The sequence below is a fragment of the Meriones unguiculatus genome, chromosome 1 (genome assembly GCF_030254825.1).
Source record: "Meriones unguiculatus strain TT.TT164.6M chromosome 1, Bangor_MerUng_6.1, whole genome shotgun sequence".
NCBI classification, from domain to species: domain Eukaryota; kingdom Metazoa; phylum Chordata; class Mammalia; order Rodentia; family Muridae; genus Meriones; species Meriones unguiculatus.
The window spans coordinates 184,003,506-184,025,812 of NC_083349.1; the positions used below are offsets into that span (position 1 = coordinate 184,003,506).

The 22,307-nt window shown below is 40.7% G+C and overlaps 2 protein-coding genes across 4 annotated transcripts; one reads left to right on the forward strand and one right to left on the reverse strand.

The window, feature by feature from the left end:
• Positions 1 to 14,407: 14,407 nt before the first annotated feature.
• On the reverse strand, positions 14,408 to 21,472 carry Rbm7 (RNA binding motif protein 7). 3 transcript variants are annotated; one of them, XM_021633323.2, is made up of 6 exons: positions 21,289 to 21,426; positions 20,453 to 20,557; positions 20,190 to 20,352; positions 19,403 to 19,490; positions 16,608 to 16,698; positions 14,408 to 15,701 (listed from the first exon to the last, which is right to left on the reverse strand). In XM_021633323.2, the coding sequence occupies exons 3-6, from the start codon at positions 20,248 to 20,250 to the stop codon at positions 15,345 to 15,347; spliced, it is 597 nt and encodes a 198-aa protein (XP_021488998.1). In that variant the 5' UTR covers positions 20,251 to 20,352; positions 20,453 to 20,557; positions 21,289 to 21,426; the 3' UTR covers positions 14,408 to 15,344. The 3 variants fall into 3 exon arrangements, with proteins under 3 accessions (XP_021488998.1, XP_021488997.1, XP_021489000.1); XM_021633322.2 differs by lacking the exon at positions 20,453 to 20,557 and having other exon boundaries at positions 21,289 to 21,472; XM_021633325.2 differs by lacking the exon at positions 20,453 to 20,557 and having other exon boundaries at positions 15,454 to 15,701; positions 16,604 to 16,698; positions 21,289 to 21,421.
• A 170-nt stretch (positions 21,473 to 21,642) lies between these two features.
• C1H11orf71 (chromosome 1 C11orf71 homolog) lies at positions 21,643 to 22,102 on the forward strand. The gene has a single exon (XM_021633326.2). The coding sequence runs from the start codon at positions 21,699 to 21,701 to the stop codon at positions 22,050 to 22,052; it is 354 nt and encodes a 117-aa protein (XP_021489001.1). The 5' UTR covers positions 21,643 to 21,698; the 3' UTR covers positions 22,053 to 22,102.
• Positions 22,103 to 22,307: the final 205 nt, after the last annotated feature.

A 22,307-nucleotide genomic window follows, 5' to 3' on the forward strand; every position in this document is an offset into this window, starting at 1 on the left:
TCTCCCGTCATCGTTTAGAAGTCCTTAAATGGGCTCTTGTCTGAAGGATGACTTCGCACAGATCAGGTGTTCGGTAAATGTTCCTTTCCCATCAATAGCAGAAACCATGACTCCTAGTCAAGGATGCCAGAACGTGTGGATTGTGTTTCGGTTGTTAGATCCTATACTACTCTACCTTTAAAACTTCTCAAACTTGAATTATGTCCTTGTGTGATTTTTTTGCAGCCCACTAAAGCAAATTGAAATAGCTCTGCCTGTTCTGTCCTTCACTCCGATTTTGCTCTCCACTCCGGTTTTGATTTCCCTAATCTCCTACAATAGATAGGGTTTTCATTACGTCCACCGGAACAGGCCTCTGTCCGGATCTCCTACATTTTAGCTTAGTAGCAAACACCTCTGCAAAGGGCAATTTTGTCGCAAACGTGCTCAGTCTTGAATCACTACTCTGTGTCTTTTTCTGAAAGCTGTGTTGCCAGTAATTACAGAGCTTGTGGTTGGTGGCATAGTAATTCCTACCTGGTGAGCTGGTTTTGTGAGACAAACATTGTTGCCCAATCAAAGCTTTAGGGATGCTGCAACCTCCTAGTGGATTTAAGCTACTCCACCTACTGACTGCCAAGCTTAACTAGAGAAAGGAAAAGACCTTGGAACTGGTGACAAATTATATACAATTTCACTGCAGAATAGATACGTATATTATGACTGCATTGCCTAATGCATTATATACCGTTTTTAGTTTGTAATCATTTGTGCTCCTATTCATAGGTAGGAGGACTTTATAGAAACTTTTTTTTTTTAAAGACAAAGAGACTCACTACAGAACCCAAGCTGACCCGGAATTCTGCACCCCAAGTTCTGGGATTAAAAGTGTGCACCACCATGCCTGGCAAGAAACTTGGGTCAGCTTGGCTTATTATCAGTCTAAAGTACTATTTCTTTACGTTTTGAAAGAATAACTTTTGTTTTCCACATCTTTAGTCTGGGGAGATGGCTCAAAGGTTAGGAGTACCTGCTACTCTAGCAGAGGATGGAACTCCAACTCCAGGGGTCGTGTTGCCCTCTTCAGGCTTTCGTAAAGGCACACGCACACGCACACACACACACACACACACACACACACACACACACACGAGAGAGAGAGAGAGAGAGAGAGAGAGAGAGAGAGAGAGAGAGAGATTGAGAGAGAACAAATAAAATATATTTTTTAATTACATCTTTGGTAGTGGTACTTAACAGGTTATAACCTCAAAAGCCAGGCATATGATTTTTTAAAAACAATAAATAATTAAAATCCAGCTGTGTAAACAGCTACAGGAAAACCCCATCTCAAAAATAAACAGAAAGTATATGGAATTTTTGAAAACTTCCGTGTTTATTCAGCTATAGTAATATGCTCCTGACACAATGAGAAGTACATATTTAGTGCTGTTACCATAAATAAAGCATTCATTCTCCTCTAAATTATACAGAAATCATAAAACAGAAAATGGTAAAGGAAAACAGATTTGGATTTATACACAGTTTTGCCGAAGTAGGGAGAGTGGGTAAGCAAGCATGCTAATTTCTTCCACAGCATGGAGAAAGCCATGTGTCAAAGGCTAGAACACTATCAATTTATCTGAGACAGGTCCTTTCCTGGAGGGTCGGGGGAACATAGTCCATAATTTGCATCCACTGTTGCTGTTTTCTGCTACAAAATATTTTGTATTTTTCACTGTTTGCTTTATTTTTGTTTGTTTGAAACAGGGTCTCACTCATTATGCAGTCCAGACTGGCCTCAAACTCATGACAGTCTCCCTGCCTCCCAAATTCAGGGATTAGTTATGAGATAATATGTTTGGCTCCGGAAATGTTTTTATTCATATCCCCCCACATCCATTATTAAAAATAAAATAAGCCTTCAAAAGGTATCTTCAGAGTGCTCCTTGTATACATGGCCAGTCCGGTTTTTTTGTTTTGTTTTGTTTTGTTTTTATGAAACCTGAAGTGCATTGTATGTCAATTCAGCTTAACAAACACATACCAAGTACTTAGCTCATGTGGAGCACTGTACTTCAAAGCTGTTGGAATTCAGATCCGGAAGTTCGCCAAAGGCCAGAGTGTTTAAGGCTCAGTCCCAGCACTGTGTTGACAGCTTGTGAAAACTTTGAAAGATGGGAACCTTGTCATAGGTTTTCCAGTCATTGGAGGCATGCCTTAAAGGGGAATGGGTGTTAGTTTTTATACAGCCTGCTTCTGGGTTGCCTAGCAACCTATGATGTCATCATGTGTCACCCACCAGGTAGCCACACCTGGCAGGTATAGTTACCTTACTCCTTAAAAGGACCAACCCACCACTTTGTAGCTCTCTTGCTCTCTCATCTTTTGCCCTCTCCCCTTTCTCTGTCAGGGTGCTCCCTCCCTTCCATGTCTTGTTCTCTCCTTCTCTCTTTCTCTTCATCTCCATCCAATAAACTTCTTTCATATAAAAATCTGCTGTGTGCATTATCATGTTATTGGGTCCTAACATTAGCACCTGGTCTGGTTGTTCCAGGATCCCTTTAATCAGACCATGATGCCTGCAACAGATTTTTTTCTGCTCTACCTATCCCTAACCTATGCCTTAAAAACCTACATTTCCTCTCAACTGCCTTTACAGCACACACCTGTCCCTCTGCTCAAACCCAGCATCCTGACAGGTGCTCTGAGCACTGGAGAATGGAGGACACAACAATCAGTCTATGCCAAAATCAGCTTGGGGAAACTAAAACGCTCATGCCACATGCTGAAAGTGCTGCTTCATACACAGACACGGAATGCTTCTAAACTATTGCTGTTAGGTGAGCAATTGCTGGGACCCTGCCCTCACACAGATAGCTTTAAATTGTCCTGCTGCCTCAGGCCCCACAGGTGACTTTAAATTTCCCGTGGAAAGCCTGCCTCGAGAGGCTGGCTTGCAGAGGAGGGGTTTCAGTTGTGCAGACTTCCAATCAGCTGTGCCATGCACATGCAGAGAGTTTCCAACTGGGATGGAACAGCCTTCCCAACAGCATCAGCTGGCCTCACTGTGTCACCACAGTTGCACACATGGTGAGCCGCCATGTTGATTTTTAAAGAGAGAAGCCATGCCATGGCCTCGCGGCTCCCTGACTCCTGCAAAACTCCAAGCCGCTCTCAGTATTTCTGACCTAACACACTACTTCCAAGCTTTTAAAAATCTTTTATTCCTAATTTCTGTACACTCTGCTCTTAATATATATAATATATAATATACGTATGTATTAAATGCTGTAAATTCTCATCTAACAATTTATAGAATTTTCTCATTGGGTTTACATTTATAAGACTTCCTTAATCATAACTAACTCTGTTTACTTTATCTCCTTTTGGACTAAAAACAAGCCTTATTTTAAATTGGTATGAATTTTATAAAAATTCAGTTATATTTTACAATATATATGATTCAACCCTGGTTCAAAATAATTTTTATACAATGCTAAAATTTCAAAGTTATAAAGGTATATTCAAATTAAGTTAATTTAAAATGTACATCTAACTGCCTATGTCTTTATCAATTTCTAAATTAATAAATGCTGTTTATCCTGCCACGAGCTGCCTATGATCCAGATTCACCACTAGGCTTTCTGGCTAATAAGTTTGCCATAATAAATTCAAATGTAATTTTTTAAATTGCTTTATACTGTTCTACTATATTATTGGTTTTAAAACTCATAACTCAGGAGTTACTATGTACAAGTTTTTACCAATACTCTAATATCTATTAATTTTAGAGGCATTTATTTATGTTAAAACGATCATTGTGCTATATCTTCACTATCAAAAGGTTAAAATATGCTTGGTCTCATTTTCTAAAACTGGTAACATTATTAATATAACATTATTATAAGTGGTAACATTATTAATATAGTATAGCCTTAGACTTTCATAAGCTATAAACTTTTTATATACTAAACCATACAGAAAACTGTTGTGCTCTCATTTTAATGGACTATATTTATGACTTTTAAGGCTCCAACTTAACACGGACAAAAACCTAGTCCTAATATCTGATGGTTAGCAAATGCAAGTTAATAGTCATCTCATAGATGATCAAGTCCTCTAACATATTCAAAATATATTTATAGTCCTACAGATGCAAACATGGTCTCACTGCCATCTTTAATAAATAGCTGAGGATGATCCTTGAGTCACCATACAGGAACCGGTAAAAATAGTAACAGAGAAGCCTCCCGACAGGCTCATCTACAGCAAAAATTGTGCTCCAAACCACTGGTGCTCTGAGGCTGTTGGCATTCCCACACAGAAAACAAGAGGTCTGTAATGCCCCAACCCGCTGGGGTATAGCCAAAAGTCAATTCTGCCAGGTGACTGTTTCAAATGCAGCCAAAGGGGACTCTGGTCCCACAGCTGCCTCAATAAGCCATAGCTGCCTGCTGACAGACTGGCTTTGGAAGTCAAAATGCTCCCATGTAGGCTTGTCCTCTGTGCCCAGCCATGGAGGCTCAACTAGAACAAGAGCCATAGACATTTCCAGCCCTCCAGCTCCTTGGCCTGGCGGAGGAAAAACGCCTCCTTGCTTCACAACCTCCACCACCCTTGCCTAGCCCAGGATAACATTGCAGGTCTGTTTTGGCCTCACACTGGGGTCCACACACACATATTGCCAACTTCTGTCTTGGGAGACTTCAGATGCCTTCTCAATTCTCTTCATATGCTGGAGACTAGGCCTTAAGCCTGAGTCCTAGAGTTGCTATTGTCAGGCCTAGACACAATATGCCTAGTTGCCAGACACAGGAAACAGGCCTCAGATGTAACATTTTACCACCCCTTCAGCTAAAGGACAATAAATGTTCATAGCAGTCTGGCCCACCTATGTCTCATGGTAAATAACTAGATACAAAGGCCTAAGAAAAATGTTGTTTGAAGGTCTAAGAAAGTGTTTTTAGTCTGGTAAATGCAAGATATAAATGTTTGAGGCTCTAAGAAAGTGTTTTAAGGTTGGTAAATGCAAGTTATAAAGGTTGCAAGGTCTAAGCTGATTTAAGGTGTCCCAAATAGGTAAAAATGCTTAATATTTCATCCTGTTGCTATGCTAGTTATATTGACTGTCCAGAGCTTTGACCTTTATCAATAGAGCTCTGCTTTATCAATCTAACACTAATACAAAACATTCCACTATACCACACTATCATGGTTCTGAGCTCAAGATTTTAAATCTCCATAATGTGTACTTATACAAAAGGTTAAGATCAAGTGACCATCCTCCTCTACTTCATGAAAGGCTTCTGCCTTTTCAGAGCTCACCTTAAATAATGTTTATGCTGTGAACACAAATCTGTATGTCTACTGCCTTCTCTACAATGTATATTTCAGTGACAATTACAATTGTGAGGCTAACATGTCTAAAGTTTTATCTCCTTTGTAAAACTTAAAAGTAATTCTTGTAAGCTGCAGCAAATCCACCTGAATCCACCTCTCAGGTCAATTGGACTCCAGATAAGTACTGCACCTATTGCCTATTTCTGAGGGTGGAATTCCTCCCCTTTCCCTGATTTTGGGACTTCCCTTTCCTGGCTACTTGATTGCGACATTCCTACATCCAACACCAGCTGATTGGTGAGTCTTCCCTTCTGGTTGGTGACCTACCAACTTCTACATTCGTATACCCAACACCAACTATTTGGTGAGTCTTCACTTCTGGCTGGCACAAATGCTTCCTACTACTCTTGCCAACCTATATCCAAAACCCTTCATCTAGGACCTCCTCCTCCTTGGGTAAGACTCTCCCTCTACCAGCATGGTTTCTCTCCCTCCACCTCTTACACGTCTACAAAAATCCTAGCCAGATAAACTGTGTCTGCTATGGGCAACTGTTCCCTTGGTCTCTCGCCAACGCTGACGAGCTGTTGGAACAGATTGCACCAATCTACTCTATTGAGTCAAATCTTGCTCTTGGGACACCTTGATAGGTCACTGACTCCTACCTGCCCAATGGGAATAATCCATTTGTCAGTTCCTCCAGATTCTCCTCTGGGTTGTCTTCTGGTGAATTTCAGATTTCTACACCTAGTGCCCACTTTAAGGGCCTCTAAGTTTACAGACTTCTGTAACCAAACTTGGCCTCAATTTCCATAGATGACAGATCCAAAGCAAAGCCTTTTTAATTACTGCCAGTGATTAGGTAAATGGAGGTTCCCATGTTCAAGTCTCTTTGATCCAAACCTTCCACCTCTGTTCTCTCTTCCAAAAGTTTTAAATGTACACCTAAAGACATTTTCTCCATAACCTACTTAACTTTGTCTTCTGCCTATGTATGTTTCAGTATCATGCCAGACCCAGATGGTTCCTACATCCACTACAATGCCAAAGCAGCTACCACAGGTGTCCCAGTCTGACTTCACAGACTTCCATCAAGCTGGACCTGCACTTTCCCTCCCAGCCATGGATGTTCTCATAGACTCTGGACAACATCAAAACAGCCTGCTCTTCCTGGACTTGGCTAGCATTTCTGCCTTTTGACCTCTGTACAGTGCCCCCAGTGTCATCAGGAAGTAGCCAGATGAGAATTTATTCCTGTTATTCACTTATTATTAACAAAATGCTGGAATGGTGTGTTTCAGGCCCAGGACAAGTAGCTGCAGGTTCTCCCAGCATTAACTACCTGCTGCCTTGTGTGGCTAGCAACTCTCTACTGGCAACCCTCTATCCTAAACTTTCCAGGGCAGGGGCTTCCCCTCCTCCTCTTGACCATGTAATCTGGACATTTATTGCTATTTTTTTTCTCTCTCTCTTACACCCTTGCATGGCAACCAAGAGCTACTTCCAATGAACCTAAATTTATATACTTCAACTTGCCTTACATTGAGAAGCAGCCCAAGCTCCTCATTTTTTAAGTATAGGAAAAGGGAGGAATGTTAGTATTTAGGCAGCCTGCTCCTGGGTTTCCTAACCTATGATCATGTGTCGTCCAGCAGGTAGCCACACCTGGCAGGCATAGTTATGTTGCTCCTTAAGAGTACCAACCCATCACTTTGTCACTCTCTTGCCTTCACATCTCTTGCCATCTCCCCTTTCTCTGCCATGGAGCCCCTTCCCTTCCCCCTATCATGTCTCTCTCTCTCTTCATCTCCATCCAATAAACTTCTTTCATATAAAATCTTCTGTGAGCATCATCATTTTATTGGGTCCTAACAATAAGGATACTTCCACCTCCTGCTGTTTCACCCCAGCCATGAGTCTATGGAGGTTCATCTCCATGGCATGCACCAAAGGGCAGTGACTCTATCTGACCATGGACTTAAACCTCTAAAACTGTGTGACGAAACAAAGCATTATTTTTCATCCATTGATTATCTCAGGTGCTTTGTTACTCTAATGGAAAGTCGACACAAACGCCAAAGTAATTATCCACTTATGAAGTTATTTGATACTCATGACACCAGACACAGTAAATACTCAACACATTAAAGTAGGGGATTGTGTGTTTGTTTGCTTTCAGGGTTTGGGGGAGGTTGATGACGGGCCATGATATGTCAGCTCACAGTTTGATAATACAGCCCTTCATGCAGGGAGGTCCTGCCCTCAGGAGCTTGAGGAAGCTGCTCAGATTGTACCCACACTCAGGAAGCAGACTGGTGATCTAAGGTAGTTTGAATTTCTAAAACTAGAGTGCTTTATTTTTTATTTGGAGCTGTTTCTTTTTTTCTTTTTTTTTTTTTTTCAATGCAGTTTATTCAGGAACCTTGAACAATCATCTGACCCTGGGGAAAGCCAGCCCACTTTAAATAGCCTCTGGGTAGCCAACCTCAGCGTGCCACGTGGGCAATGCAGATGGAGCTGTTTCTTTGATAGGGAAGGAAGTTTGTGAAATGTGGTGATTCCCAGAAAAAGGGACACATGGGGGGAAGCCTTTGTCCTCGCCACCACGAGTTAGCTCGTCTCTCCTTCTGGTTTCTAGGCAAAGAACATCCAAGAGCGGTATACTTATTTGCTTTTCTAAAGGCAAGTGTAATGTACACTGCTGTCACAATAGAGCCAGGTAATAAGGCATGTAAAGATATTTTAATTATGCAAATTTGCTGAAGGCATTCCTTGCCAGATACACAGAAAATTGCATTCAAATAATCACAACTCAAGATATCTTGATTATACTCTTAAGCACAAGATGACCATGGGCAAGGAAAGAGATAAAATGAGAACAAACACTGGAATGCCACTCAACTAACAAAATGATTGCTTGCTGAAAAACAGTAAGGAGCAGGTTAGAAGAGCAAGAGTGGGTGTGGTATTTCTCAACATATACATTTTTTTGGTTTTGAATGATGGAAGTACATTCTTTGTTCTAAAAGATTAAAAACTTTTAAAAGACCACAAGTAGTCATATTTTAAAATGGAATATTGTTACATCTTTGTATATCAAAAATTAGAATTTAAAAATGTTACATTGACTCCAATTTTGCATTTCACTTATTGGGACTCAAACTATAGTATTTGTGTAAATAGCTAGATCCCTGCTATCTTCTCTATTATCGCTTAGAGAGAAAAAAACTGAAATCACAAACCCAAACAACCTCTGATGGCCTCTGAAAGTTTAGAGACACAGTCTCTCTTCATGTTTTGCCATATGTGTGTGCGTGTGTATGTGTGTGTGCATTCCAGACAAGCTTTCTTCTGTGGATTACAGGGAAGTGAACTCAGCTCATTGGGCTAATGCTGCAATGCTTTTATCCACTGAATCATCTTGCTGGCTCACAATTTCTTATTTTACAAAATTAAGAGCCAGGAGAGGTGGCTCTCACTTGTAATCTCAGCTCTAGGAGAATGGAGGCAAGAGAGCCATGAGTTCAAGGGCATCTGTGGACATATGGGGGGGGGGAGGGTTGTTCAAGGATAGCATAGGTTCTATGCAACCCTATTGCAAAGGGAAAAAATAAGTTTCAAATAACAAGCCATAATATCAAGATCAACTACATCTCTCCTTATGCTGTCACACCTAATTAAAGTAAGCATGGAAGTGACGAGCCTGATTTCTAGAATTAGACTGATTAGATATAAATTAGGCTCCACTCATTATATCATCTTTGGGAAGGTACCAAATTTCTCTTCTATAAAATGGTTGGAAAGTAGCTTAGCGTGCAGTAACAGTTCAATGAATGCTAGTTTCTAAAAAAGGAATTCACATTTACATATTAATATACCAACACTCGAGCTAAATATGACAGCATGATTTATATTTGCCAACCAATTGTTTCTCCTTAGTAATATAAAAATTTTAAAATTAAGTATATCTATACAATGTTATTGGAAGTATGATAAAGCTTGTGTTGGTTTTAACATCAAAAGCTAAGGACAAAATTGACATATATATTAAAGACATAGGATATAAAGAGCATTGAATTATGCAAACAGCAAAGCTTAAATCATAATTAAACCTCAAAAATTGTGTAAATGTTCAGACATTTAAGAAATAACTCAAAAGAGAAAGAATGACATTTTTAATTTTGTTTTGTTTTTGACATAGAATTTATATACATTGTTGTGTTTTGTTATATGTTGTAGGATAATCTTACAGGGATAACTAGCAAATCCATCACCTTCACCACAAATACTTATATCTTTGTGATAAACACTTTCAAAATACACATCAATGTTAATGATTCTCATCACACTAGGCAAGATATCAATAAGGTTTGTTTCTCTAATTGAAACTTACTGCCCTGTGATAGTGAAGGGACTCTAGCCGACCCAAGCATGGTGATCATGGCTCTGCCAGGCCTTCCCCTTATTGCCCATTACCTCTGCCTTACTAGAAAACTATTAGATTGCATGCCTAAAGCTAGACCCCAACATCTATTCCCTTATTATTCCACTTCCTCCAGAGGCTGACTACCAAGGTCCAGCTATCAAAATATTGAAGTCCAGCAATCAAAAGGCCCCTTTGGCTCACCTAATTAACATGTCCAGTTGAAATTAAACATCTCATCCTAACATGGGGTTTCCCCCTTTACCTTTATAAACCGCCATTTTCCTATGGGCCAAGTCTTTTCCTATCTAGAGGCAGCCCTTTGTCCCCCTCCAGGACAAATACCCCTCTGCTGTTTTCCCTCTTCCCTTCTCCCTCATCATCTATCTCCTGTCTTTTTTGTTTGATTTGTTTTTTGTTTTTTCTTATTCCTTGTCCTTTGTTCCTCTGGGAAAATAAATCTCCTTTGTACTGAGAACTTGGTCTTGGGGTGTCCTAAGCTGATACTGTATCCTTACAGTTAGGGTCTGGGGTAAGGGGTTGTTTCTAAGATTTATTTTTATTTATTTGTACGTATGTGTGCTTATATGTATGCCAAATGTATGTGGGCACCCACAGAGGCCAGAAGAGGTTGTCAGATTCCCCAGGAGCTGGAGTTACAGACTAGGTATTGTGAACTGCCCAATACAGGTGCTAAGAACCAAACTCTGGTCCCGAAAGATCAACACATTATTCTTTAAGAACTGAGTTCTCTCTTTAGCCCCACTATTTAATTTTGTCAACATGGCACAATCTAGAACCACCTCAGAAGAATATTTCAGTCAGGATGAGCATGAATATGTGTTTGGTAGATTACCCTGACTACGTTAAGTGGGAAGACCCACCCACTGTGTGGCACCATTCCTTAGGCAAGAAATTTTGGTTTGTAAAGAGCAGAGAAAAACGTTCATTCATGCCCCTCTGCTCTGGACTGTGGAAACTGTGGAGAGCTGCTGGTTTGTCAAGCTACTATGATATTATTTCAGCAGAAAAACATGTTTTCACCCTGGCCTTCATTTTGACACAGAGATACGAGGATGTTTCACCAAGTTCCTTAAAACTTGTTTGTGTGATCTTGGACCGTATCTGCTCCAGGGAAGTAGTTTTAGAAAACAAGTTTGGCAGTTCCATGAACTTTTTTCTTGTATTGATGTGACTTGTTTTTGATTTGTCTATAAAAAGGAATTGTGGAATAAACTCATGTGGCAGTCTTACTGATAGCCCTCCAGAGCTGATCCCATGTGTTTGACTTGCTTTAATTATTTCAGTCCTCACTCCCCACTCAGGAACTGTTCGACTCTCTGCCAGCTGGCTCCAGCATGAAATAACATGACTAGCTGCTTCAAGTTCCTGCTGCCTTGACTTCCTAACAATTGTAGACTGTAACCAGAAATTGTGAGCTAAAATGAAACCTTTCTCCCTAAAGTTACTTTTGTCCAAGTATCTTATCACAGCAATGGGAAACAAAATTAAAACATATCCTTTAAGTAATGTCTCGTTTCCCTGCCAACTCCCTATCCCAGGTTCTTGCTGTCCACTTCCCCACTTCTTTATGTTGAACTTTTTGAAGTGAGAATATAGTAAACTATTTGTATACTCCAAATAGTATTTTCTTGATAGGGTTGGGTGAGAGATTTGATGATACCACAGTAGCTTTGTGCAAGCTCAATTTAGGATGATGGTTTCTAGAATTTTCCACTTTATTAATAGTTTCTATTTATATTTGGTGTAAAGAACTGGGGCCTTTGTTCCTCTTGGAAAAAAAAACTAAATTCTTGGAATTCCTCAATATAGACTTATGTTCATTATTATCTTCAAATGGTAAACATTGAAAGTTTATATTACAGAAGTGACTCAAGGTGGGACCTTCAGAATAGGACCAGGCAAGGATAGGATGCAAAGGTCAACCATTTGATTACAGGGTTGGGGCTTTGAGCGGCATATTAGTCTGAACCTCTTGGGAGAAAAGGGGCCTGGAGACTGAGTTCAATCACACGGCCAAAAACTCAATTGATGATGACTACTTAATGGAACTCCACTACAAACTGAAAAATGTTCAACTTTATTAGTGTGTACATGTCAGTGTTTGTGCCATGCCACCTGTGTGGAGGATGGGAAACTCTTTGGTGTGCATTCTCTCCTTCCATCTTAATGTGCATTCTGGGAATAAAACTCTGGTTGTCTGGTCGTCAGATAAAAGCAAGTGCCTTTATCTGCTGAGCCATCTTTCCTGCCCTCCAATAGATTTTGGATGGACAAAAGCTCAGACATATTTCCTGGCTGATCAAGTGCTCTGCTTTGCTAGGAAGGTGACCTAACTTGAAGCAAGGAGAGAAAACATGAAAGGTTCACTTCTGAGACTTGTCTGCCTGTCCTTGCCTTTATGCATCTCCTCAGGGGACTGGTTTTAACTTTCACCTGTTTGCTATAGAAAAATTGTATCATTGTATGTAGCTCTTTCCTGAATTCCGAGTCTTTGTAGGAAAACTATCAAAGCTTAAGGTATTACGGAAATTCCTGAACTTCGTAGCCAATTGGTCAGATCTTTGGGTGGTATGGGAGTTTCTACACGTTGGGCTCATCTCTGAATTGAGGGTAGTCTCAAGAAGACTTTACCAGAACTTTGGTCCAACTATAAGAAGTTACTCTTAGAATACCAATGCTGTTGACCAAAAATAAATTTCTATGAGAAGAGATAGAAACAGGCCTACTAGGCCAGGGACTGCAAGGCAGCAATTCTCAGAATGCCCTTGCTAGAGGCCAAGAACATTAGAAGAGAGATCTGGTTCCTGTTTCCTCCTTTGCCTAAAGGCTGGAATGAGAATGAAATCAGGATGAGGGACCTGGCTGGGCCACCTGTCCTGACCACAGCACTCTCCCAACTCACCCAGCTGCTGTCTGTCTCTTAAAAAAGTGCCCAGACTAACAGCTCTCTGTACTCTTATTTCCTGGGGCACCTTCTGCTATTCAGGAGCTCTGCTCTTTTTTTTTCCCTGGCTAAAAGTCCCACCTACCAATTTGTAATAAACTTTGACCTCTAAGTTTCATCTTTTGAATACTTGAGACAAGAACCTGAAAGCTACTGATATGGGCTGCTTTTGTTGCTGAGTTTCTGGGACTCTAGTTCATTGAGAAAGGCTTTATCGTTCTCAAAGACAAACTATCCTTCACAGGAGTGTTTGGACACTTGGGTCTCCCGTCAGTGGCACCACTGGGGCTTTGAACCTTTAGAGGGTAGGGTAGGTACAGTGAAGGTAAGTCCCTGGGGACCCAGGCGGTCCTTAGAAGTACTTCTTGGTCATGAAGTGAACAAGCAGCTGTCATATTCCTACTGCTATGGACCCACTGTACCAAGCCTCCTACTCTATAACAGACCAACAAATGATAAGTAGCTTGATTGGCTATGCCTTCTATTCTATGCCAGATGAAAATGCCCCTAGAAATGTGAACCAACATACCTCCCACTTTATTTCTGTCAGGTATTTTGTCATAGATACAAGGAAGAAACAAAAGGGGAGCTGCAACCTCGGCTCTTAGAATCTGGAAGACATTGCAGGGTAATAGGCGTATTAGCCCTTTACGTGTTGTTTACTGACCGGCTTAGTTTGCTGTGGGCAGTCTTAGATTTTCTAGCCTGTGTCACGTGGGACACAGATCTTTGCAGCTCTATAGCTAAGACTGAGAAAGATGAAAGCTCAATTTAGTTTTTTAAGTCTTTTCCAGTTCCTCTCTGTTCAGTTTTTGCTCTGTAGTTGTCCTTTTCAACTGATAAGTCTAATGGACCCATCAACAGATGCATGCCAGCAAATTAGTACATTGGCAATCAAAAATATAAGTTTCCATCCCTGTAATAAACCTCTCCTTCGACATCACTTACCTCTGTATGCTTAGTGACAGATACAGACCACCTATCAATTTAAAAATAAACAAAAATCCAATGGGAATTCAACAGGAACGCTGTAACTACAGCCTCCCTGGCCCCGCTGCAGTTTTTAAGAATACTAACACTAAAATCCCCAAACCCCTGAGATTTTAGGGTACACCCTAGACACTAAAGTATAGCAATTCTTTTAAAAGAGAGATTCCTAGGTTATAGTAATGGAGCTTTCCAGTGTTGTCTATCTTGAATCTTGAGGCTCACTTGCCCTGTTTACAAAATACAGGTATTTAGTTTAGTTGGTTCAACTGGGTAAAACCAAAGGGAAATAGTCACTGGATCTTCCAAAGCTTGCCCCACAAAAAGCTAGTAGGCCAAGATTATTCGAATCACCTGTGGACTAACCTTAGTCCAAACTAGATAAATTGCAATATCTACCAACTTTCCATGTAGATACCTAGAAATAATCCTGCTTAAGCAAACAATTAAAAAAAGAAAAACTTGACTCTACAAGTAGGGACACAGCTTTGTTAACCTAGACACAAAGCCTGGACATGTAGAACAACTGGGTGTAGAAAGCAAACAAAGGAATCTATTTTGATAAAAGTCTAACTGTGCAGCACAGTAAATCTACAGAAGCTGTAAGATGGACAACCTTACCTAGCAGTGTGAACTGACATGACTGAAGGTATACTGCTAAGTTACTGGATACCGCTGATGTCAGTGATACACAAATAAAGAGACACATAATCTTTTTATGTATTTAATATATTAAGGAACATAGTAGAAATGCTGTGGTAATAAAGAGGATCCTAAATTTTTCATGAACAAATTCCTCAAAAAAGATTTTGCAGTGAAAGAGCAACAGGATCTTGAAACATGTTAGGTTTGTTAAACAGAAATTCAAAATTATAAGCCTTGCATTGAAACCTTTTGCCATTTTCTCTGTGTATTAACATTGTTGTTCCTCTAAAAAGTTTTCGTCATCAGTCATTTAATGTAAAAATATACATGAAGGTATTTAACTTCCTGAGTGACTAGTCATACAACAAATATAATTTAATGACAGAATTTTAAAGTTCTTAGAATGAACTAGTATAGATTTATAATGTATGTTCAATTGTGGTAAAATTCAAGAGCCTACCACAAAATTTGTACTTAAATTCTGCGTTAAGAAATATGATTTTTATCCCCAAACAAAACCAATAAACTGTTTTAAATAAACTATTAATAAATGGATTACTGAAAGTTCTATTTTTTCATTTATTAACAAAATTCAGAAAGCCATTTCAGACTACCAACTTGGATGCTTATTATATACACCAAAATGACACATTACAAAATTTCTTGCAACAGTAAGGGTGAGATAATTAAAATATTTGCTTTATAATACAACCAATCTATAAAGTTCATCTTTCTTAGACTGTCTGAAATGACCAGAATAGTGGCAAATTCTTTCATAAAACCCTTCCTCTTCAGAAACCAGAGGTAAGGTAATTAAGAGTAACAAACAAGGAGCCCAGCTGTTAGTTCTCCATGAAACTGCTGCTAGGTTTTAAAAAATTTTTTTTCAAAGACAGGTGGCAAATTGTGGGGCAACTCTGTACAATCTTTAGAAATACTTCTGGAAGAACTTAATTAAAAGGACCTAAAATGGCCCTGTAAACAATGTCCTTGGAATGCTTGTTAGTGCCGAGATGAGGGCCATTTCCCACCTCTACTGTCCCTTCTGTTATCATAGTCATGGCTCCAGCCATCACGATTCCTGTCGTCATAGTAGGAATCCTCTCTGTTTCCTCTGTAATGATAGTCAGACCCATGATCAGAGTAGCGCTGCTCACGGCTGTAGTGTCTATCTGCTAGGTAGGGGTGAGAATTCTGTCTTTTACGCTGGGATGACAGTGCATCTTGGCGCCACTGGGAGCTAGAAGATTGATTAAAGCTATGACCATGTGGCTGAACTGATGGTGAAAATCCCGACTGATCTGCATGTGGAGAACCAAATTTCCCAACATATGACATCTGTCTGAAAACATTGTTCATCTGAGGGAAGAAAAAATTGAAATATTAATTCTAAGTACTTTTTGATAGCAAAGTCAATATACATATATTTAGCCAATGATACACAGAATAAGAAAAGTCAAAATAACCCTTGCCTAAATGCATCCCAAGCTGAATATAATTAAATATGGTCCAATACCACAGTTTCTCTCATCTTGAGTGTCTATTTACAGAACTTGGACATAAATACTGTGTTATTCCAAGAATACAATTAAAAACATCACTCAAAATGACTACCCTAAGAGCCACTGTAACAAAAACACAAAGAACTAGACCTTCACTAGCATTAGAAAAAGCTTTGAAAGTGGTATACAATCTGAATGCTAAGAAAATGAACTTAACCGAAAGAAACCATTTCAAGGAAGAAGCATGTAGCAGAATACAGAGTGGGTACTAAGAAAGAGAACTACAGGAGCAGAAATAGGTCATTCATCTTAGAAGCTGTTAAGGGTTGAGGACAAAACTGAGTGGGAACTGGGACCTGTCTTTAAATACAGCACTCTAGAGGCAGAAGCAGGCAGATCTCTGTGAGTTCAAAGCCAGCTTGGTCTATATAGAGCTCCAGGGCAGCCAGAGATATATAGTGAGACCTTGTGTCAAAAAGGAAAAGAAACAACAAAAGATAGTTGATTTGGGTTTTAAGCTAGGTCTCATGATATTACAAAAACCACATCAATAAAGTTGGTCTAGAAGATACATGTTAATTGTTAAAACTACAATGATCATGATAGTCTAAATAGTTGACAAAGTATTAATAAAATAAAAAGTAAATTTATGTCTAACGAACATAAGTAATAAAACTGATTGAGAAGCTATCTGATGTAACGAGAGTACTTTGTCCCAAGTATGACTGTCCTAGCAACTAAACTGGAAAGAAAAACTGCCTACCACTGCTTGCCGCTGATAATCTTCTGGAGAAGAAAAGGACCTCTGGATCATCTGTGCTGATGGAGTCACGCTACTCACCATCCTCTCATAGCTACAAAGAGAAACCAAGGATTAGTGATCATCATTCAACAAACAACACCAGTCACAAGTGAGACAGTTCTCAAAGATGAAAACAATTAAGGTAAGCTCAGTTTCCACATGTTTTAAGAGTAGAATAGTTGGAAAGAATGGGCATTCTATTTTAGGTTGGCTGATCAGGAACAGCCTTTCTGAAAAGGAGACATTTAAAGAAAAAAGAGAGGAATATGATTACTTGAAGGCAGAACAATCCCAACTGTGGGAATAGTTAGTGCCGGGAAAGCGAACTAAGAGCCAAGGAGCCAGAGTTCTGTAACGTGGCGTTTTCTGGGAACACAGCACTGCTTTCCTCTTGTGTTTCCTATGGCTACCTTACCACTACAATGGCAGACACAAGGACAACACGGGCAGGCAGCATACATCTAAAGTATTAACTACTTGCTGTATTGGTCCTCAAGCTAATCAGGGCAATCATTCAGATCGAGACTTTACTACCTCGCTTATAAATGAAGCACAGTAGAGAAACTATAACTTTACTTTTCAAACTTGAGCAACTGGTAGGTATTCGTGAGACTTTACAGTAGAAAGGTCTGGACAAATAACCATTTATTTCATTGTCGTAAGTATTGACCAAACTCAGTGAAGGTAAGAAAAATAAGGGGCTCTCCATTAGTTTCTGGGGGAAGGTGTGTCTCAGAGCAGATTATGTGTACAGATGCCAAAGGGGGCAACAGTACAATGTACTTTATGCCAGAATATTAAAATGATCCACCCTAGTCTATGATTAAAACTAAAAGTAGGGACTAGTATACTAGCCAACTAATAAGTGTTTAAAAACCACTAATTAATTTCAGCTGACAAAAAAATGACACAGGGAAAGCAATGTTTTTGTACTATGGCTTTTTATAATTCCTCCTCTCAACATTTCTCTACACAGCCATCCAATTCTCTCCAGCTTTGTCAATACCTTAATCCAAATGAACCTTGATCCAACAGCCCCACAAGGTTGCTGTCAATAGCTTTCTAACTGGACTTTTTTTCACTATTGTTCCTTCTAGGATATTCTTCTCCCATTATAGCCAACTCTTTAAACTTTATAACTTAACATCATTTTACTTTTGTCCATTAGGATGAAATCTCCCCAGAATTGACTGTAGGCCCATGAGACAAACACTTACTCAGCTTTTATGTACATCCAAATTCCCCATTGCTCTCAGTGTACTGGCTGCTTTCAGTTCTTCATCCATCTGCATCATCTCCTGCTATTAAAAGTCTTTCAAAGCACTTTCTACTCCTTGAGTATAGCAGAATTTTAGCAGTACCATTGTATCTGGCATGAATCTGGAGAGATGGCACCTAAGCTTGGAAGTAGCCCTTTGTCAGAGATGGTTATGAGATTTTGTGGGTGGTTATTCTTTTGAGGGATTCTCAGAGCTTTTGCATAACTTAGTCCAGATAGGCCTAGCAAACCAGGAAGTCTCCTCCTATGGCTGAGAACTGCTGAGGTGATGGGTCTTTCGAGACAACCCCTAGATCAGATTAGAGGTTTAGAATGGAGAAACTGACTTACTAAACCTTTAGTAAGGTTTTGTATAACAATAAAGAGTTTCTGGGATGCTGTCAAGGTATGGTGAAACTGACTGGCTAAAGGTGCCTTTTTGTGTAACAATAAGAGCTTCTAGGAAGTTGAACAGTTCAGTCCTTCAGAGGCTGACCCCCTGTTGCTGAGAAGCCTGAATTCATTCTGCAGGGAGTGGCTCTCTTTCTTACATCAATCAACCAGTGTAACCCAGAACACACACGAGAACTAATTATGGTAATTAAACAGGTAGTTAGTAGGTACATGTCTTCATTTAGATTTGAAGCTCCTCTTGGCAATAGATCATAGTGTGGCTTGATAATACTACCGAGGCTTGTGTGCTCACACTGTTTACAAGCCCATCAAATTTAGGCATGTTAATCTCCACTCTATACTTTCTACACCAAAAGGTGGAGGTAAGTAAACCCTATTTCATATAGCTGCTTCAAGACATAATTGAGATCGTCCCTGGAAACGACCTAATGAGGTACTCAATACACGACAGGTATGTGCTCAACTTTTCTTAAATGAAAAGTTCTTTATAAATGGGCACATGAAAGCTCTACAGATTTACAAACAAAACCAAAAAAAAAACCAATAAAACAAACAAACTGAGTTAAGTAAATATAGTACTACCTCTAACTTTCAATAGCTACAGGGATTTCAGAGATCACTTTATTCAATTTTCTTTCCTTACAAAAGGCAGAACCAGAGAAATGAGACTAAGACTGTGCAATTGGCAGAGCTAGATCTATACTCCAGTTCTATTAACTCAGGCCAGTAGTCATACAGGGCTCTCAAACAACAAAAATCAATTAGCAGTGATAACTTTAAGAGATTTGGTGGGAAAAGTATACTTTCATTATGATAAGTAACATTTTTTTGTTTCAATTTCACCCACGTATATGTGGGTAGGACTTGTCTTTATAGAGGCACATGACTACAGTATTTAATTTAATGCAGAAGAACCACATATGCCTCCAGTCTCCTTAGAAAAGAGAGGCATGACATTAGTCTAGCACGACCAGCAGCAAAGCAGCAGAAGAGTTAGGAAGGAAGCTATTCACTGGTGCATTCTGAAGTCATTACTTCAGAAACTTTCTGACAAATAACTGTAATAGTGAATGAGAAACAGTACCTGTTAGGAGATGTGGAGGTTGGGCTTAAATTTCCAACGTGATGCTGGGGGTATGACACACTGGCATCCTGAGAAGCGTGACTACTTCCTAAAATGAGGCAATTTCAAAAATTCTAATCGAAAACCAAAAAGCCCAACAACAATTTGAAATGTTTCCTTTAAATTACCCCAAAACAGAGAAACAGCTAAAAGCAACACCAACTCCCCCCCAACTAAAGCAAAAAACAAAACACAAAACAAAAAACCAACCAAAACAAAACAAAAAAAAACCACCACTCAAATCCATATAGACTGTCTCACAGTACATAATACAAGAAATGCAAAAGAAAGTATTCCAAACATGATACTACTTAATGTAGAAACAGCCAATCTGGCCATGGCATTATGATCTCCATACTAAACTGCATGATTAGCCTTATCCATGAAAAGCCTTATCCTATCCTTACAAAACAGCAGCAACAAAATCAAAATTTGTAAATCACAAAGCACCCTGGGAAATAGTAAAATTTAAAGTATTTTCACCATCATTAACTCTCTAATTCCAGTCTTTAAAATAGCAGTATGGAGCGGACACATAGAAACCCAGCACTTGGGAGGCAGAAGCAAGAGGATCAAGAGTTCAAAGCTTGACATGCCTTACACAGGGAGTTTGAAGCTGGCCTAGAATACCTGAAACCCTGTCTCAAAAACCAAAACCAAACTGGAACAGTAAAATTGAAAGCAAAGGCAAAACAACCCCCAAACCTCTCCCTATAATATATATATATATATTCATAGGGACCATTACCTGATCTAAACTGAATTTTGATAGGCCTCCCGAAAAGTTTGATTCCATTGAGAAGATTCATGGCATAGGGAACAGACACTTCGTGTTTGAAATTCACAAATGCAAACTGCTTCAGTTTGCCATCTTTATCTTTTGGGATTTTCACCTTTATTACTGGTCCAGCCTGCGAAGAAAAGAGTTTAGAACTTAAACAAGGCAATTTCAGGAAAACATTTAAATTTCAGAAATAAACGAGAATGCAAGCCTGTCGTGGTGGCACATGCCTGTATTGTCAGTAGTCAAGAGGTGCAGGCAGGAGGATCAGCTCAAAGTCAGCCTCGGAGTTCCAGGGCTACCAAGGCTATAGAGACTGTCTCTCTGTTTCATTACTATAAAGAAGAGAACACACAGTTTCAAACAAAAGGTATGTAATCAGGATCTCATTAAAAACAAAATGTCCTGACAAGGGCTGGACATCTCCCGTTTTACTAAGGATAACAATTCTAGTTCTGAGTGAAACCGAGATAATTTGGGGAAAGTTTTAATTATATATATTATAATATTTATAAACAGAAAATACAATATTCGAACTACATCTCACATGACTGTGTGATGTCTTAACAAAGCAACCAACACCGCATAGAAACGAACTCATTTACCAAAGTGGATTCTTCGCCAAGAAAAAAAAAGGCCTTCCTCACAGATCAGTCAAATATAACCGGCTACTGAGCCACAGGGCAGGACGAGTTTTTCGCACGTTTAAGATAAACACTCCTCCAACGCTGCTTTCCTACACTGTGTTTAGAAGAGTTTTAAAAACACTTTCATGTCCGCAAGTTCTTACGCAAGTTAAGCGGAAACCGAGAGAAGCGGAAACACAAAGTGCGCGACGACGCTAAGGCCAGTTAACTCCGAGGGAAGGCGAGGTGCGCGGGAAAGGGAAGGAAACGCTGAGGCTCCAGCTCGGATCCCTGGACTTCGCCGGGGTGGAGACGCACATGCACCCATCATCAGACGTCACTTTTGGCCCGAACGCCCCAGTGTTCCGGCCTGGCGCGCTCCGCTCCTTAGCTGGCCTCGTGGATGCCGCAGTCGCCCTAGGACCACGCCCGCCCCTTACCTGGTGGAACAGCTCGAAGAGGAGTTCCTCCGTCACCTTCGTCTCCAGGTTGCCCACGAACAGAGTGCGGTCGGCCTCCGCGGCCGCCGCCCCCATCTCCGCGTCGCTTCCAGTCCCCGGCCTAGGCTGCTCGCTCGCGGTCGACCGACCCTACTGCGCACTCTCAGAAACACTCACGTCCTCTACTTCAGGCGTCACGACGTAAACGCCCGTCGCGAGCGCAGGCGCGCCACGCATGCGCGCGGGGGAAGCGCTTGTTTCCGGCGGCTGCTTCTTCCGCCGTTGCACTAAAAATGGCGGCTGGGGTCGGTGACGGTTGCGTCCGACGCGGGCTGGAGTGATCTGCGGCGCTGCCTAGGGCCCAGTTTGATCGACGTACGTCTAGCAAACACTGCGGGCGGTGTTTGAAGATGGCCCAGAGCTCGTTGTCGCTGTCCGCTGGCGATCAAGCCAACAGGGTGGCCTTCCGGTCCTCCCAAGGAGATCTCAACCCGTCGGCCATGGCTTGGGCGATGGTCTCCGGAGACAGCTTCCTGGTTACTAGTCTCGATCCGAATCAGCCAGGACCTCGGCCGCCCCCGCGACCCAGCGTTCGGACCGACAGACGTCGAGTGCCCGTCGGTGGCCGCAGCCGTAGCCGAAGCCGCCAAGGCAGATTCTCGCCTTACCCGATCCCAGGCGTCAAGCTCGACCTGTTGAGAAGTGTGCTGCAGCAGCGTCTGGTTGCGTTGGGAAGCGCCCTCGCAGCCCGAATCTCAGCGTAGAACGAATGCCTCCCCTCACTTAGCTTACAAACAAGGCCTCCCTAAAATCATTTCTTTGTGTAGCAGCAGTCTTATTTTTACTGACGTATTTTCACCCATGTGGGCAGTTACTACAGCCTGTGAAAGAAAAGTTTGGCCGGGCGTAGTGACACACATTTTTAATGTCAGCACTCGGGAAAGCAGGCTCTGAGTTACAGGCCAGCCAGTGTTACATAGTTGGGGGATGGGGGGCCAGGGGCTGAAAAGCGATCCATA

Bases quoted from the DNA above. Each gene is read 5' to 3' on its own strand.
- Rbm7 (XM_021633322.2), bottom strand. From the start codon at position 21,384: ATGGGGGCGGCGGCCGCGGAGGCCGACCGCACTCTGTTCGTGGGCAAC. The intron at 19,491-20,189 runs GTAATGGTCCCT...GCCTCATTTTAG, and splicing joins CAAAATTCAGTTTAGATCAG to GAAGTAGTCACGCTTCTCAG. The intron at 15,702-16,607 runs GTAGGCAGTTTT...TTCTTCCCTCAG, and splicing joins ATTATCAGCGGCAAGCAGTG to ATGAACAATGTTTTCAGACA.
- C1H11orf71 (XM_021633326.2), top strand. From the start codon at position 21,699: ATGGCCCAGAGCTCGTTGTCGCTGTCCGCTGGCGATCAAGCCAACAGG.